The sequence below is a fragment of the Sus scrofa genome, chromosome 17 (assembly GCF_054392235.1).
Source record: "Sus scrofa isolate SSC_HxYL_T2T_F1_AM1 chromosome 17, Sscrofa_HxYL_maternal_Yorkshire_Landrace_v2.0, whole genome shotgun sequence".
NCBI lineage: Eukaryota > Metazoa > Chordata > Mammalia > Artiodactyla > Suidae > Sus > Sus scrofa.
The window spans coordinates 43,467,527-43,484,858 of record NC_139399.1 but is presented as its reverse complement, the minus strand read 5'-3'; the positions used below and the strand labels follow the sequence as shown (position 1 = coordinate 43,484,858).

The 17,332-nt window shown below is 47.6% G+C and overlaps 1 protein-coding gene across 4 annotated transcripts in view; it reads right to left on the bottom strand.

The window, feature by feature from the left end:
- TM9SF4 (transmembrane 9 superfamily member 4) overlaps nucleotides 1–17,332 on the bottom strand; it is a 57,075-nt gene that overhangs the window by 13,022 nt on the left and 26,721 nt on the right. For 2 of the 4 annotated variants that reach the window (XM_085003529.1, XM_005672825.4), the window contains exons 3-10: nucleotides 16,429–16,528; nucleotides 10,482–10,650; nucleotides 10,253–10,382; nucleotides 8,953–9,076; nucleotides 7,675–7,793; nucleotides 7,461–7,572; nucleotides 6,135–6,205; nucleotides 983–1,115 (exon numbers count right to left, since the gene is read on the bottom strand). In XM_085003529.1, the coding sequence (XP_084859655.1) occupies nucleotides 983–1,115; nucleotides 6,135–6,205; nucleotides 7,461–7,572; nucleotides 7,675–7,793; nucleotides 8,953–9,076; nucleotides 10,253–10,382; nucleotides 10,482–10,650; nucleotides 16,429–16,528 (958 nt within the window). The remainder of the gene's footprint in view (nucleotides 1–982; nucleotides 1,116–6,134; nucleotides 6,206–7,460; nucleotides 7,573–7,674; nucleotides 7,794–8,952; nucleotides 9,077–10,252; nucleotides 10,383–10,481; nucleotides 10,651–16,428; nucleotides 16,529–17,332) is intronic. The other 2 variants (XM_085003530.1, XM_021078141.2) reach the window with 1 other exon arrangement.

Sequence of the window (17,332 nt, the reverse complement as noted above, 5' to 3'; positions counted from 1 at the left end):
GAGAAGGGAGGGGAAGAGAGAGAAAGTCAGGTCTCCAGGGCCATCTGGGGCTGGCTGATAGGGCCCGGGGCCAGGTGAGGCTGGATGAGGCTCCCTTCTCCCCTGGCCTTCCTCTCTACAGGAGATGGCTGGGTCTTAGCTGGGGTGCAGCGGGCTGCAGCTGTTGCTGGGTCGTGGCTGGCTGCATCTTCACTGCCACGGCCAGCCTAGAAAATCTGCCTTATCAACTCTGAGAGGTGCAGGTCAGTCTTCCCATTCCTCCAAAGAGGAATCTGAAGCTCACAGAGGTTAAGTGACTTGTCCAAGGGCACAAAGGCTAGAGGCATGAGGCTGAGATACAAATTTAGGCAGATTAATTGCTTAGAGATTAGATTTTTGAAAGTTCTCATCACAGGGAAAAAACTGTAACTATGTGAGGATGGATATTAACTTACTCTGCTAACAATTTCACAATATATACATATATCAGAGGAGGTCGGGTGTTCAGGGTGGTATCGAAGTAGAAGGTATAACATCAAATCATTATACTGCACACCTTAAACTAATACAGTGTTATAAAAAAGTTAAAATGGTTAAAAAAAATTTGGGCAGACTGACTTCAGAACTGCCTGTAACTACTATACATTCATTTGGGGGGTGGTTTTCTGAGAGAAAAAGATCTGATTCCAGTTCTAATCATGGTGCTGAAATGGGCAAGTCATTTAATGCCCGACTGGAAAAGGAGGCCAACCTCACAGCGCTGCTGAGCAGCTTCTCTGGCGGTGTGGTCACAGGGGGATTTATCGACGGTGCTGAAAAGAGCTGAGGAGGAGTACATCGCCAGGGCCTGAGGACTAGCCCTCCCGCGGGGCAGACGGCTCTGGCCCAGAGACACTGACACGCCCCTGCCCTGGGAAGGGAAGGCTGCCCTTCGGCCAGGCTCAGGCCCGGGCCGCGCTGGTGACAGTGAGGCCCCGCGCCCAGCCCCACCGGGCCCACTCACAGATGACGATGAGGATCATACAGAAGAGCTGAATGCCTGAGCCCAGCAGGGAGCTGAGGATCATGGGATACTGGGGGGGCCTGAAGACGTCGCCATGCACCAGCTTCCACCCAGACTCTTCCATGGTGTCTTCCTGCAGCAAAGAGCCAGAGAATGAGGCTCCTCTTGGGCTCTGGAAGAGGTAGCTCCCGCAGGGGCCACCTCCTCCCCCAAGGATCCATGTCCCCTGATGGGGGCTGAAGGTTCCTCAGGTAGGTGTCAACCAGCTCCACTCTGACAGTATGTGACATGAGAAAGTGTTCCCCAGGGAACTGTTACACAGGAAAAGTAGGGCACAAACATGGGCTTACAGCTACATAAAAGATCTGATTCATAACAGATACATAAAGGAGTTCCCGTTGTGGCTCAGTGGTTAACGAATCTGACTAGGAACCATGAGGTTGCAGGTTCGATCCCTGGCCTTGCTCAGTGGGTTAAGGATCTGGCGTTGCTGTGGCTGTGGTGTAGCCCGGCAGCTACAGCTCTGATTGGACCCCTAGCCTGGGAACCTCCATAAGCCATGGGAGCGGCCTTAGAAAAGGCAAAAAGACAATAAATAAAATAAAATAAAGATACATAAAAAAGCTACATAAAAGATCTGTAACCCCCCACAAATCCTACAAACCTAATGCACGGAAAAATACGTTAGGAAAAATGCATTGCCTACAAACCTAATGCATGCAAAAATGTAAACCAACACACCAAAATGTTAACTGTGATAGTTTCTGAGTGGTGAGGCTGGAAGCAATTTATTATTATTATTTTTTACTAATTATGAAAGTAATACAGGCACACCTCATTTTATTGTGCTTCACTTGATAGCACTTCGCGGATACTGAATTTTTTACAAACTGAAGGTTTGTGGAAACCCTGCATCAAGCACGTCTACTGGCACCGTTTTTCCAACAGCATTTCCTTACTTTGTGCCTCTGTGTCACATTTTGGTAATTCTTGCAATATTTCAATTTTTTTCATTATTATATTTGTTATGTTGATCCATTATCAGTGATCTTTGATGCAATTACTATTGCAATTATTTTGGGGTGCTGTGAACTGTGCCCAAAAAAGATAGCAAACTTATATAATAAACCCATGTTCTGACTGCTCCATCAGCGGTTCCCTCACCTCTCTCCCTCTCCTCCAGCCTCCCTATTCCCTCAGATATAACAATATTGTAAATAGACCCATTCGTAACCCTCCAACGGCTTCTAATTGTGCAAGTGAAAGAAGAGTTGCATTGCTTGCACTTTAAATCAGAATCTAGAAAAGATTAAGCTTAGTGAGGAAGGCAAGTCAAGTCAAAAGATCAGACAGGCTGAAAGCTAGGCCTCTTGCTCCAGTTAGCCAAGTTGTGAATGCAAAGGAAAAGTTCTTGAAGGAGATTAAAAGCGCTATTCCAGGAGTTCCCGTCGTGGCGCAGTGGTTAACGAATCCAACTGGGAACCATGAGGTTTCGGGTTCGGTCCCTGCCCTTGCTCAGTGGGTTAACGATCCGGCGTTGCCGTGAGCTGTGGTGTAGGTTGCAGACGCGGTTCGGATCCCGCGTTGCTGTGGCTCTGGCGTAGGCCGGTGGCTACAGCTCCGATTCAACCCCTAGCCTGGGAACCTCCATGTGCCGCGGGAGCGGCCCAAGAAATAGCAACAACAACAACAAAAGACAAAAAAGATCAAAAAAAAAAAAAAAGTGCTATTCCAGGGAGTTCCCGTCGTGGCGCGAGGGAAACGAATCCGAGTAGGAACCATGAGGTTGTGGATTCAATTCCTGACCTTGCTCAGTGGGGTAAGGATCTGGTGTTGCCATGAGTTGTGGTGTAGGTCGAAGACGCCCTTGGATCTGGTGTTGCCGTGGCTCTGGCGTAGGCCGGTCGCTACAGCTCCGATTAGACCCCTAGCCTGGGAATCTCCATATGCCACGGGTGTAGCCCTAAAAAGCAAAAAAAAAAAAAAAAAAAAAAAAAAAAGAAATTACTGCTTATTGACATGCCCCTGTTCACCCAAGAGCTCTGATGGAGACGGACAAGGAGATGAATATTGTTTTCATGCTAACAAAACATCCATTCTGCAGCCCACGGCTCAAGGAGTTATTCTGACTCTGCACTCTTATTATTTAAGAAACACATTTTATAAGGTTATAGCTGCCATAGAGACTGATTCTGTCAATGGATCTGGGCAAAGTAAATTGAAAACCTTCTGGAAAGGATGCACTACCAGATGCCATTAAGAACATTTGCGATTCACAGAAGACAAAATATCAACATTAACAAGAGTTTTGAAGAAGTTGATTCCAACCCTCATGGATCAAATTGTGGGGTTTAAGACGACTTCAGTGGAAGAAGTAATTCAGTTGCAGTGGAAATAGCAAGAGAACTAGACTTAGAAATGAAGCCTGAAGATAAGCCTGAATCGCTGTTATCACAAATAAAACTTTAACAGAGAAGGAGTTGTTAGGGATGAGCAAAGAAAGTGGTTTTTTGAGACAGTGTCTACTCTTGGTGAAGGTGCCATGAAGACTGTTGAAGCAACAACAAAGGATTTAGAATATTACATAAACTCAGTTGATAAAGCCGTGACAGGGTTTGAGAGGACTGACTCCAATTTTGAAAGAAGTTCTACCGTGGGTAAAACTATCAAACAGCATTGTATGCTACAGAGAAGTTGTTTGTGAAAAGAAAAGTCAATGGATTTGGCAAATTTTACGTTGTCTTGTTTTGAGAAATTGCTATGGACACTTCAGCAACCACCACCCTGATCAGTCAGCAGCCATCAACGTCGAAGCAAGACCCTCCACCAGCAAAAAAAATAATGACTCGCATTTTTCAGCACTAGTATCTCAAAAATTAAAGTATGGCTTTTTAGACATAATGCTGTTGCACACTCAATAGACTGCAGTATAGTATAAACATAACTTTTAAATGTAATGGGAAACCAAAAAGTCATCTGACTGGCTTTATTGCAATAATCACTTTACTGTGATGGTCTGGAACTGAACCTGGAATATCGCCAAGGTTCAGTACTCTTACTTGTGTAATTAAAAAGTAAAAAAAAATTTTTTTGATATATGGTATAATATTCCATATACAAAAAGTAGTAAATGTGTATCACAGATGAATTTTTAAAAATCCAAGAAGACCAAAGGAAAGATATAAAACATTCAAAGATTAAAAAATAAACCAGAAATATATAGAAAATGATTAAGACACTTAATAATATCCTTGTTTTGATATATTTCCTTTAGTCCTTTATGTATGTACATGTGTATATGTACATATAATTTTTAACAATAAAATTGGGATCATACTGTTTTTACTGTGTCCTTTATTTTCAGTTGATGTATGATTATGAGCATTTCATCAGGTCCATAAACACTCTTCACAATTACCATTTTAATGTCTGTACAATTTTTCAATGTACAGCAATGCCATGATATAACCAATCCATTATTATGGAATATCAGGTTTTAAAATCTTAAAAAGGCTGCAATAAATATTTCTAGAGCAAACTTTTTGGGGTTTTGATGGTTTTCTTAGGGAAATTCTAGAATGAGCAGGTGAAAACAAGTTGACTATTTGATAGTTTACGATATGTACTGGCAGTTAACTACTTTGCACAAAACTACTATTTATACTTGCGTGGGTGGCATGGAAAGGTGCTTATCTCACATTAACCTTGCCATATATATACACATATATGTGCTAATTTGAAGGTTCCAAACTGTCTTCTCATGATTGTTTGAAACTGCATTTTGAGGGCTTATCCTTGCGGTTAAAACAGTGTTTCACACGTTTACTAGCCATACATGGATCCTTGTGTAAACACTAATTTTTTTTTTTTTTTTTTTTTTTTTGCTTTTTTTAGGGCTGCACCCCCAGTGTATGGAAGTTCCCAGGCTAGGGGTCAAATTGGAGCTAGAGCTGCCGGCCTAAGCCACAGCCACAACGACTCGGGATCCAAACTGCATCTTCAACCTATAATGTAGCTCTGGGCAACGCTGGATCCTTAACCCACTGAGCAAGGCTGGGGATTGAACCCGAAACCTATGGTTACTAGTCAGGTTCCTTTCTGCTAAATTACAACGGGACCTCCTATGAAGTCACTTTCATAGGGTTCTGAGCTGCATCTGTGATCTACACTGCAGCTCACGGCAATGCCAGATCCCCGATCCACTGAGCAAGGTCAGAGATCGAACCTGTATCCTCATGGATACTAGTTGGATTCGTTTCTGCTGCACCACAATGCCACAACTCCCTATACATTAAATTTTTTTAATTTAAAGTATAGTTGATTTACAGTGCTGTGCCAATTTCTCCTATACAACAAAGTGACTGAGTCATACACATACATGTATACACACATGTTCTTTTTGTTACCTTATTTTCCATTACGGTCTATCCCAGGAAATTGGATAGGACTTTGCTGTTTATCCATTCTAAATTCTTGTCTATAAATTTTTTGTTCATTATTATTAGAGATTTTAGTGTTTTTCAAAAAAGACATTTTGTACAAGTCCTTTTAACTATCATCTTTTTAAAAGTTTGTTGCATTTGCCATTTCACTTTTCTGTTTTATGTATTCTGACATGTAGGATTAATGTCAAATTAATCCAGTTTTCTTTCTGCGATTTCCATTGTTTTTATGCTTAGGAATTAGAAAGCTATCTCTGGAGTTCCCGTTGCGGCTCAGTGGTTAACGAATCCGACTAGGAACCATGAGGTTGCGGGTTCAGTCCCTGGCCTCACTCAGTGGGTTAAGGACCCGGCATTGCCGTGAGCTGTGGTGTAGGTCGCAGATGCGGCTCGGATCCCACGTTGCTGTGGCTCTGGTGTAGGCCAGTGGCTACAGCTCAGATTCAACCCCTAGCCTGGGAATCTCCATATGCCGTGGGAGCAGCTCAAGAAAAGGCAAAAAGCTATCTCCATTGTTTTGGGTCACTAAACATTTTGTTTTCCTTCTAATATTTTTAAGATTTATTCTATGAATGATAACTAACACACACTCACAGAGACACACAGACAGGCACACACACACACCCTATCCTGGTCTGGCAGGCCCAGAGCCCTATGCCTAGGCTGCCCTCCCTCTCCAAGCCTATCCCTCCCCAGCCAAGACCTCGTACAATGTCATCCTCCTTGTTATAGTTGGCGATGTCCTTCCGGAGGGTCCGAATGATAATCATGCTCAGGATGCCTGAAACAAACAAGGGTGGGAAGAAGATTCGTCAGCTGAGTCTTCTGTGCTGCTTGCCCCCCTGGCACGTGTGGTTCCTCTAGCAGGAACTGGCTATGCAGACGCCTCAGGTCCCCTCCTGGGCCCAGTTCCACCCCAGCTACCCAGAGGGGCAAACTGAGGGTCACCCCCAAGCGGGGGGAAGGAATGAGCTGCTGGAATGGGTGGGGACAGTCACAAGACATTGCTTTCTACTCCAGGGAAAACAGCGGCTCAGCTCCTCCAGGCCTTGGTCCTTCTAGTTCTCCGGCCTCACCTCCTTGCAGGCTCACCTTGAACTCGCAGGCTCAGCTCGAACTCGCCTCTGGTTCGGCGCTGCTTTTAGTGATCAGTTCACAGCCCCACCTCCCTCTCACATCCATGCCTGTAACCCAGGCTATTTCCTTTACCCGAATGCTCCTCTCTGCCCTGACTCCTACTCACACCTCAAGACCTTCACCTCTCAACACCCCAAACAGTTCACAAGTACAAACCCCATCTGTACAGCACCCTGTTCACTTCTCTGGGCAGCGGAGTGTAGTGGTTAAGACAATGGGCTGCAGGGCCCTGAACTAACTCAGCGCTTTCTGGCTTCGCTAAAATGCTTTCAGGGCTTCACTGATGGGCTGCTTGGAAAGCACAGCAGCTGGCCCCCGGGTGAGTGCTGAACAGAGAGAGCACTATCTTTACTTCTCATGATACTGAGACAATCAATTTCATTCCACCTCTGTTCACCACCCTCCTCCCTGCCCACAGCGCTCTTGCCATGTGGTTTCTCACATTGTGGCCTGTCCCACTTCGGGCCTGTGACCCTTGCAGGAACAGTCTCTCCCTGGGTCTCTGAATGGTGGCCCCTCATTCAGACGGTCTTTCCTCAATAGCTGTGCACCTACTTCACAGCACTTCGCACTGTCTGACCTCCACGACTTCTATGCTTTTCTGTCTCTCTCCCATCACCAGATTACAGACTGTGAGGGCAGAGACTGGGCTGGGCTTGCTCCGGACAGTGCTTGAACAGGATGAGTGATGACGAAGTCTTGTTCAAAGAATCAACGAAGGCGTGGGTGAAGACGTACTGGTTCTGGAGGCTGAATCTTGTTTCATCTGTCTACTGGTCCCCTAGCCAGAACCCTGAGGTCTGCTTTTGACCCACGTTTGGCTCCAAAAACACCCTAGAAGCAATGTGATACCTCAGCCCCCTCATACCTCACCACCCTCCAACCCACAGCTCTCTCACCTGATAGGAAGAAGACCACCACAACGGAGTTGATGATAGAAAACCAGTGGATCTGCACATCGCTCATGGTCAGGTAAGTGTCCCAGCGAGAGGCCCATTTGATGTCACTCTCCTGGCAGTGGGGAGGAAGCACTTGAGAGTCAGGCCTCCTGCTTAACAACTCCTGCCCAGTCCAGAGCCCTCCTCCCTGCTGTGAGCTCCAGCCCCGTCTCACCTCCCAGTGCACAGAGTAGGTGAAGTACAGCTGATTCTCCTTGGTAGGGTCAATTTCTTGGGGCGAGGAATTGGTACCCTCGGGCAGGGTGCATGACCCCTTCTCGTCTGCTTTGAGGTCTGTGAGAGACAGAGACTCAGTCTGTTCCTGGGAGGGCTGGTGCTGCTACCCAAGGACGGTTCTGGGGGTGCCCTTGGAGGCGGCGTGCTGCGGAGTGGAGGCTCTAAGTGTGCTCCCCCGAGCCCTGACTTTCCACAGGGCTGCGGGGACTGCACAGAGATGTGCGGGGAGGGGTCTGAGTCCCTCATTGAGTCAAACAATCTTCCTTCACTCAATTCAAACATCCATTTCCTCATTCAGTCAGTCCCATTCAACATGCAAAACAACACTGACTGGCTCTATCAAATGTTTACTCAGTCTCCAGAATCCCAGCACTTCAGCAATTCAATCACTCGGACGGTTTCTTCCTTCATTTACTCATTCATTCATCCTGCTATCTGTCCATTCATTCAACCAATTGACATACAATAAATAAACATCTACTACGGGCCAAGTACAGTGCTGGAGAGAAAATGGTGAGAAAAGGAGACAGGGTCTCTAACCTCCAAGAGCAAGTGGGGGAGCAGCTGCTGTCAAGCTGTGCCCACGACACTCACAGGGGGAAGAGGCAGGACGGCACTTCCAAAATGCACGTCTGTTTTATATGAGACTTCTGCACATGATTTTATTTGATAACTAGGTTCCACAGCTTAAAAAACCCCCAGAAACCCAGCTGGACCAGGTCCCGGCAGGCCTTGGCACTCAAGTTCCTGTATGACACAACTATTGACCCTGGGCCAACTTTAGTTATGCCAATCGCACACACAGGAGCAGAAACACCAAAACTTGTCATCCAACAGCTCTGTCTGTACCCTGCCCCTTGTTCTTGAGCTGGCTAGTTCTTAACGAGAGGCCTAGCAAAGCCCCAAACTGCTATATGGTTTTGGCCAAGCTACCAACCTCTCTGAGCCTCTGGTTCCCATCCTAATAGGGACCTACCTTCTGGGCGGGCCAGAGGTGGTAAACTGTAAGGTGCTGTGTGAGACTGGGACCCACAGATGTCATCTTCCCCCTCGCCCCCCGCCTTCTCTACTGGGAATGCGGTGACCCTACCTTGGTGGGGCCCACATGCCACACAGGGGCCTATCAGGCATTACAGGAACCAAGGGTGTGAAGACCCTGGGTGTGGAAGCCCAGGCCCATCCAGCCCTGCCCCTCTGGTCACACCTCCCCACTCACCCTCCAGCCTGATGCTCTGGGGAATCACCTCGAAGCGGACGACGCGGTATGTGTGCTCCTGGTCCTCTTCTAGGTCCTCCCGGTGGTAGTAGAGGATGAACGAGAGGTGATTGTGCAGGTAGATCTAAAACAGAGCGACACGGGGAACAAGATAGCTTGGGGCCAAGGAACCTCCAGAAACCTCAGGGAGACCAGCCAGGTATTAGGTCCCTTCCCTCGTCCAGCAGGCCCAGCTGTACCAGCCTTCCAGAAACACTGTCTCAGTACTCCCTCACTCAGAAACCCTCCAGGGCTCTGTGGGGCTGATATTCAAGGCCTTCAGCCATGCAACCCTAATACGCTGGCGTCCCTTCTCAGACACGCTAGTTCACCTGGTCTCCCCGGGCCCCTCTCTGCCCCATGAACAGTTCCCACCCTGAACTCCGTTCATAGCATCCACTCCAATGAAAGTGCCATCCCAACTTTACGCAGCCTAAGCCTACCTACTTTCAAGGCCCAGCTCCTCTGTGGCAACCCAAATGCACATGAGCTTCCTCTGGACTCCTCTGGCACTGACCATCACAGCACTGGTGTGGTCAGGACTGGGACCTAGGATCCAGGGTCTTACCCTGACAACCCTCTTCCAGTTATGACAGAAGCCCTTGGAAGACAGGGATTGTGCCTCAAAAGAAATGTTTCTTTTATTCCCCAAGTGTAAGTGTTCAGTTTAGAGAAGGGCAAATATAAGACATTGCTCTTACAATCACTGCCATTATTAGCATGTTTCTCAGAGGCTGTACTATAAAGTTCGTGCAGGGATTATCTGATTTACTCTGCACAACAACCCCAAAGAGTGGGTATGGCTATCACATACACTTTACAGAGAAGGAACCACTTAGAGAGGTGAAGAGGGTTGGTGAATCACCACTTAGTAACTGGGGGAGGACAGGATTCAAAACCCAGGGCACCTGCATGATCCTCACCACTACTCAGCTCTCTCTCTTACATACTGATAAAATTCCAGATTTTTTTTTTTTTTTTTTTTTTTTTGGTGGTGGTGGTTAATCTCACAAACATGGAATCTGAGTTTTTGGGGACTATGCCTTCTACCTCCTGTGTAGCATCTGCCAGACCTCTGCCCACAGCACGCAGTCTTCTGACAGACCACACCCCGGGGCACCAGGAGGAACCTGCCTTGGCCATTCCCATCTTTTCTGCTATAAGCCATGAATTACTGCGTCCCCCTCTTCTCTGTGGCCTCAAGTACTGGTGCCTTTGCGGTGTAGTTCCCCAGCCCTCTGAGCACGCCAAGACACTCTACCTTGTTGACATCTGTGAAGCCGAGCCGGTAGCCATGTTCAAACTGCACATCTTTCTCTTTCTTCTTGTCATCGCCGTCGCGGTTGGAGTAGAGCTCCAGGCGGGTGGCCACAGGCAGGTTGTCCGCAATGCTGGAAACCCAAGGCCCTGCTCAGTCCCTCGGACAGCCTCTCCCTCAGTGCCCTCCCCTATGTGAACTCCAGGCTGGCAGGGAGCAGAGGACAACTCACAGGTGGACGTAGTAGTCCTCTGTGATTCGCTCGGCCACGAGCCGGCTCTGCTCCACGGTCAGGGTCACCGGCTTGTTGGACTGGCTGCACAGAACCTCACACTTCTTTTCACTGTTCATGAAAACCTGGAAAGGGGTGTTGACAATCCGGTCCCCTCTCAGCACCTCTCCTGCCATGAGAGAGATAGATGCAGCTCAGAGCTTCAGCTCCGAGGTTGCTGAGATCAGCAGAGCCACGGAGACACAGGGCCAACCTGCAGGCCTTGAGCAGTCCTGCAGCCTGGCCATCAATGCGCTGTCCCACCTGTTGCCCGCCCCCACCCGGTGCCCTAGCACCACCAGACTCTTCAGAGCATATCACACACGCCACGCCATTCCATGCCTCTGCGCCTCACACTGTTCCTTTGCCTAAAGTGCCATCTCCTGCCCCAGGTCCCTGGGAAACTCTTCCTCGCCCTTCAAGCTCGGCTTCTTTTTTTTTTTTTTTTGTATTTTTAGGGCCGCGCCCGCAGCACATGCAGGTTCCCAGGCTAGGGGTCCAACTGGAGCTGTAGCTGCCAGCCTACACCACAGCCACAGCAACACCAGATACGAACCACGTCTGTGACTTACACCACAGCTCACGGCAATGGCAGATCCTTAACCCACTGAGTGAGGCCAGCAATTGAATCTGCATCCTCATGGATGCTAGTTGGGTTTGTTTACTGCTGAGCCACAATGGGAACTCCAAGCTCAGCTTCTACTCCACTCTTTGGGAGGCCCTCCCTGACCTCCTCAGGACCGGGTGCACCATTCCCTCCTCGGACTGTCCTTGGTGCAGGGGCATCACTGTAGGGTGGCGAAGGGAGAGGGCTGTCTGCTTCTGAACACTGGCTCTGCCACTTACTAGCTTAGAAGTTTTAGTTAAGTCATTTAACCTCAACGAGCCTTAATTTCCTCATCTGTAAAATGGGGGGAGTAAGAGTATCCATCTCACAGGGTTACAGTGAGAAATAAAATACTAGGCACAGAGAAGGCGGGCAACAAATGCTGTTTTTATCACCAGCATCACCTCTACACCTTTTCATATGTAACTTTGCACAATGTGTTGATAGAATAAGTTTCTGTCCCCCTATCTGATTATGAGCTCTTTAGGGGCAGACAATGTTTCCCTATTTATCTCTGTGTCTTTAGATCCTGGTTCCGGAAGGGAGGGAGGGAGGGTAAAATCCAACACCTGAGATTTTAAGCCAAAACATTGTTTTGTTTAATCAACCCCTTGCGTGCCTACTGTCTCAGAGTAACTTGCTCCCAGATGTCCCGCAAGCAGGCACTGAGCAGTTAGGAACTGTCAATTAACACAACGGTGCTTTCATTCAAGCCATTCTAACAACTCTGCTGGGATGATGTGGAACTGGAGCAAACGGAAGGAGACTGACCAAAGCCCATAGGCGGCACTAATGCCTGCACACCCCCGACTCTAACGGCTGCCTACCCATGTGGACCCGCTTGATGTGGCACCCCTGGCCTAGTCATTCATCCGTTTGTTCATTCCTTCCTTCCCCATCATCTACTAGGTATTGGGCTCTGAAGGTATACATTTTCTTTTCTTTTTTAACAGCTTCTCCTGCGGCAGACAGAAGTTCCTGGGCTAGGGGTCGAATTGAAGCTGCAGCTGTGGGTCTATGCCACAGACACGGCAACAATGGTTCTGAACCGCATCTGTGACCTACACTGCAGCTTATGGCAATGCTGGATCCTTAACCCACTGAGCCACATGGGACCTCTGTTGAACAGACAAACTCACAGAGCTTATGGTCTAGTGTGAAGACAACTGATTAAATGATCAGGAAAATGAGAAGATATAGTATAATAAGAGGAACTTGCTCTATATGTGAGAGAGTAGGTCTAGGATAGTTTCTCTGAGGAAGAAATGCTTGAAGTGAGCCCTAAAGGAAAAGAGCATTAACCAGGCAACGAGTAGGAGAAGACTACTCAGAGAGAAGCAACAGCATATGCAAAGGTCTCTTGGCGGTGGTGGGGTGGGAGTTGGAGGATGGGAAGAGAGTCAACTCGAGAGACCTGTGTGGCTGCAGGGAAGACAGCAAGGGTGACATGTGAAGCTGAAGAGACAGACCAGAGCCGGACCTCAGGGGGCTTGTCAGCCTCACTTGAAGTTTGATCTACATGCAGAGAGCAACTAAAACCAATAAAGGGTTTCTAACATGGGCAGCAGAAGACATTACCTGAGTCTGGTTACAGATCACTCTGGGTGTTCTGGGATGAAAACATGGAAGATGCAAGGAGCTGGCCAGTGAGCGGTGGGTGGGTGTGGTGGAAACAGGCACACAGATTCAGGAGCTACTGAGGAGGGGAAATCTAGGGGGCCCGGTGCTGATGGATGCAAAGGATAAGTGAGGAGTGAAGTCATATCAGAACGACTATGAGGTTGCTACAACCGAGTTCCACTTGGGAAAATTGGAAAAAACAACAACAACAACAAAAAAAGCAAGGTTTTTTTTTTGTTTTTTGCTTTTTAGGGCCACAGGCTAGGGAAGTTCCCAGGCTAGGGATCAAATCACAACTGCACCTGCAGCTGCCAGCCTATACCACAGCCACAGCAACTTGGTATCAGGCTGTGTCTGCAAGCTACACCATAGTTCACAGCAATGCCAGATCCTTAACCCACCGAGCAAGGTCAGGGATTGAACCCACATCCTCATGGATACTAGTCATGTTCTCAACCACTGAGCTACAACAGGAATTTCAAAACAGCACATTTAGACTGAAGACATTTTTTGTTTGGCTGTCAGGTGGCTATGTCAAGCAGACAGATATCCAAGTTTAAGGCTCAGAGGAAAGTTCAGGCCTATAGATGGTGAGTGGCAGGGCCACAGCTGTACCACTGTGGGAGAACCACTCAGCTGTGCAAAATGGCACCAGAGCAAGTGTAGTGAAGCCACCTAGAAGGGGGAGGGAGGGTGAAGAGGGGCCTGGATGAAGGTCTCTACCCTTCTCTCCCTGTTACCCCCTGTTTCAGAAGGAGAGTAGTGCAGGTGAGTCTATAAAACCTAGGGGTGGACTGGCCAGTAGAAGGGCAAGGACACCACTGAGACATCTGCACAGTCCGCTCCTGAAATGATCTGGGTCATCCTCTGCCATTTCACAGGAGACAATGCTGAGAACCGGCCCCGGACAGTGACAGCCCAGGTTCCTGTGTGGGGACTGCGGTGGTGCTGAACTCCTTGGCCCTCTCCTCTACGCCATGCCCGACTGACCACTTCTTTTCAGCAGGTCAATAAGGAACTCACTTGAGGAAAGGAAAACCACACTGAGAGAGGAACAGGGATACAGACCAAGTAAGATGGTATCACTTCTTAATATTTAGAAATCAAATTTAAACCAAGAAAGAGGACATACTAGTCTGGAACAGCTCATTTCTAATACAGAAGTTTTCTCTCTCTTTTTTTTTTTTTTTGGTCTTTTTAGGGCCGCACTTGTAGCATATGGAAGTCCCCAGGTGAGGGGTCAAATTGGAGCTGTAGCTGCCAGCCTACACCACAGCCACAGCGATGCCAGATCCAAGCCGCATCTGTGACCTACACCACAGCTCACAGCAACGAGATCCTTAACCCACTGAGGCCAGGGAGTGAACCTGTGTTCTCATGGATGCTTGTCAGATTCGTTTCCACTGAGCCACGATGGGAACTCCTTCCTTTAATTTTTTAAAGCTGGGAGCAGAGAACCAGCCCCACTAAACAAGCAATAAGCTGAGTGGACTCTAAGAGTCTGATGTCCTCCAGTACATCTGTCAGACACTCACTTCTCTACACACTCCACAACACAAATCTCCACCAGTGTGATCATCAGGAGCATAGCCCTTGGACAGCCCAAATGAACCTTTCTGGAGAAGGCAGCTTGGACAGCAGAAAGAATTCTGTTTTCAGAGTTAAAAAAAAAAAAAAAAAAAAAAAAAATGGGGCTAATATCTCAATTTCTCTTCCCACTGATCAATGTGACCATGAGCATGTGTTTCAAACCTCTGAGGCTGCTGTGCCCTCTACCATGGCCTGGAGGCAATCACACTTGGCTGTGCAGAGTTACAGTGAGAATCAAGCGAGACATTGTACAGGATGTGCTGCTTAAGGCTATGAACTCTGAAGCCAGAGTCCCCGGGCTCTGCCTTCCACTTGGTGAGTGACCTGCGGCAAGTGACTTCACCTCCTGTGCCTCACTTCCCTCGTTGATGATAAGGGGACAGTAAGAGGAGCTACCTCATAGGGTTGTTGTGAGAATTAACAAAGTTAAAGCACAGAAATGCTCAGAACAAGAGTTCCCGTTGTGGCTCAGTGGTTAACGAACCCAACTAGCATCCATGAGGATGCGGGTTTGATCCCTGGCCTCACTCAGAGGGTTAAGGATCTGGTGCTGCCATGAGCTGTGGTGTAGGTTGCAGATGCAGCTTGGATCCTCCATTGCTGTGACTGTGGTGTAGGCTAGTGGCTACAGCTCCAATTTGACCCGTAGCCTGGGAACCTTCATATGCTTAGAACAATGCCCAGCTGATAGGAAGAGCCCAAGAACTGATGATGATGATGATGACAACATGCAGTACAATGTCCAACAGGTACTGTCAAGGATGTTCCTGCTCCACGCAGATAGGACACTGAATGATAACTATGTGCCTGACACTGGGTCAGAAGTGGCAGGGAGAGAGAGAGAGAAATATAAGACACGATCCCTCTGCTCAGAGCCCCTAGGCCATGGAGGGAGGCACCACACAGAGACAGAATGAGATACAGTGTGACAGGATGACTTTTGTACACGGCAGTTTCCATTTCTACAGGCAGGAACATTCCCCAGTTTTACTGAAGTTAAGGTCACCCAGTAACACTGAAGTGTGCCCAGCTGCTGAGCTTTGGGCTGTCAATGCATCCACACTGGCTCACGGAGGGGAGGAGGAGCTACTATGCAAGGGGCCTGGAGGACAAAGCGGGTCAGGCTTCCTGGCAGCGGCAAGGTGGCCAGAGCATGGAGTGGTATGGAGAGAAAAGAAGGGTAAGTGGCAGGCAGCAGGAGCAGCCTGGGTCCCAAGACCAACCTCTGCTCAACTGCACAAAGTGAGACTTAGGGACAGGCGGTGCTGCCGGCTTTTGGTTAAGGGAGCTCCAAGGCCTGCTCCAGCTGGTCAGAGACAACCAACACCTGGCAGTAGGTACACCTGTTGGCTAGGGGTTCTGGAAACATCTGAGCCATGGGTAGCCTTGACAAAGAAGGCAGCCCCTTCCTAAGACATATGAGGAAAGTCTCTTAGGTCCCTTGAGGTCAGAGAGGGCCTCTTTCCATGTTTTTATCTCCAGGACTTAACACTGAGACAGGCACAGAGTTAAGTACTAATAATCATGTCCTCAAGAGAGGTCTCCAAATGTCTTTTTCTTTAAGCCTGAAATTCTAAATGGAGAATTACTTGAATTAGAATAAAATGACTGCTACGTACGAACACACATGCCAGACGCTGCACTGAGTGCTACACATTACTTGAGGCAAGTTTTGTACGCCTTAGCAAGAACTATGGTGCTGTCTCTGCTTCTGTTCGGGCTGGAGGTAATCACTCACTCTATTAATTAAAAGCAGAGCAGATTACAGAAGCCATGAGAGAGAGAAGGGGCTATCTAGAAATCAAGGAGAGCCACCTCTGAAGCCTGACTACATGGATTCCAAGTCTAGCTTAGCCATTAATTAACAATATAACCAGAGGCAAGTCACTTAACCTGTAAAATGGGAACAAATATCACAACTAACTCTCCTGGGCTATTAAAAGGATTAAATAAGCTAGTATGTACATAAACTATGTACAATGGTGTCCAGCACGCAGTATGTGCTATGTAAGGGTTAACTGCTATTATCATACAAAAAGATCTGGGTTCCCCTTGGGGACAGGAGGACAGCAGTGTGAGAGAAGGCCTTACCCAGATTCTCTGCCTTGTAGGTTATCTTGCTGGGCTGGCAGAAGGGCAGTGAGTAGTACTCATAAGGTAGCTGGGTTCGAGAGCTGGTGAGCTTCACAGCCTAGTGGGAGAAGAGAGGCCATTATTCCTGAACCCAGAAACCCAGATGACTGTTTCCATAATCCTCCTCGGTACCCACTCATCTTTAGCACACTTGGACCGCAGCAGACACAACTCTGGTATATTACATACTATACTGCCTACAGTTCTAAATTACTTTACATTTCCTTAGTTTTAGACTACATTATAGATTTTGTGTAAAATCACAACCAAATTCAGTACATACTCAAAGTCCTTAACATGCTGCTATCTTTGACCCTAAAATTTCACTTCTGGGTATTTTTCCTAAGGAAATAACTTCAAATGAGGAAAACATTTCAGGAACGAAGAGCTCACTCCTCATTCCTAACCACAGTGGTCTTTTGCCTCTAGTTCCTTGAGCGTGACCACATCTCTCCTGCCTCAGGCTTTGGATCTGTGGCTCCTCTCTGTCCGACTCTGACTCCTCCTGACATTCAGGTCCCAGCTTAGATCCCCTCACCTTGAGTCCTTTCCTAATCATCTTATCAGAGGAATCCCCTCATCTTCTCTATTTCAACATTCCTAGTTTTCTTTGCAGTATGTCTTATAAAACATAATTATTTTGTGTATCTTTTTTATTTTTAAAGAAATCAGTCTCCGCCCACTACAATTTAAGATTTAAACTCCGTGAGGGCAAGGACTATATGTGTCCTGCTCACATATGTAATGCCAGTGCTTACAGACCCGGGCACACAGTAGGTGCTGACTAAATGTTTTGCAAAATAAGAAAAGAGAGAAAAAATTGAAAAACAGCTAAAAGCCCCCAAATGGGAAATTGGTCAAT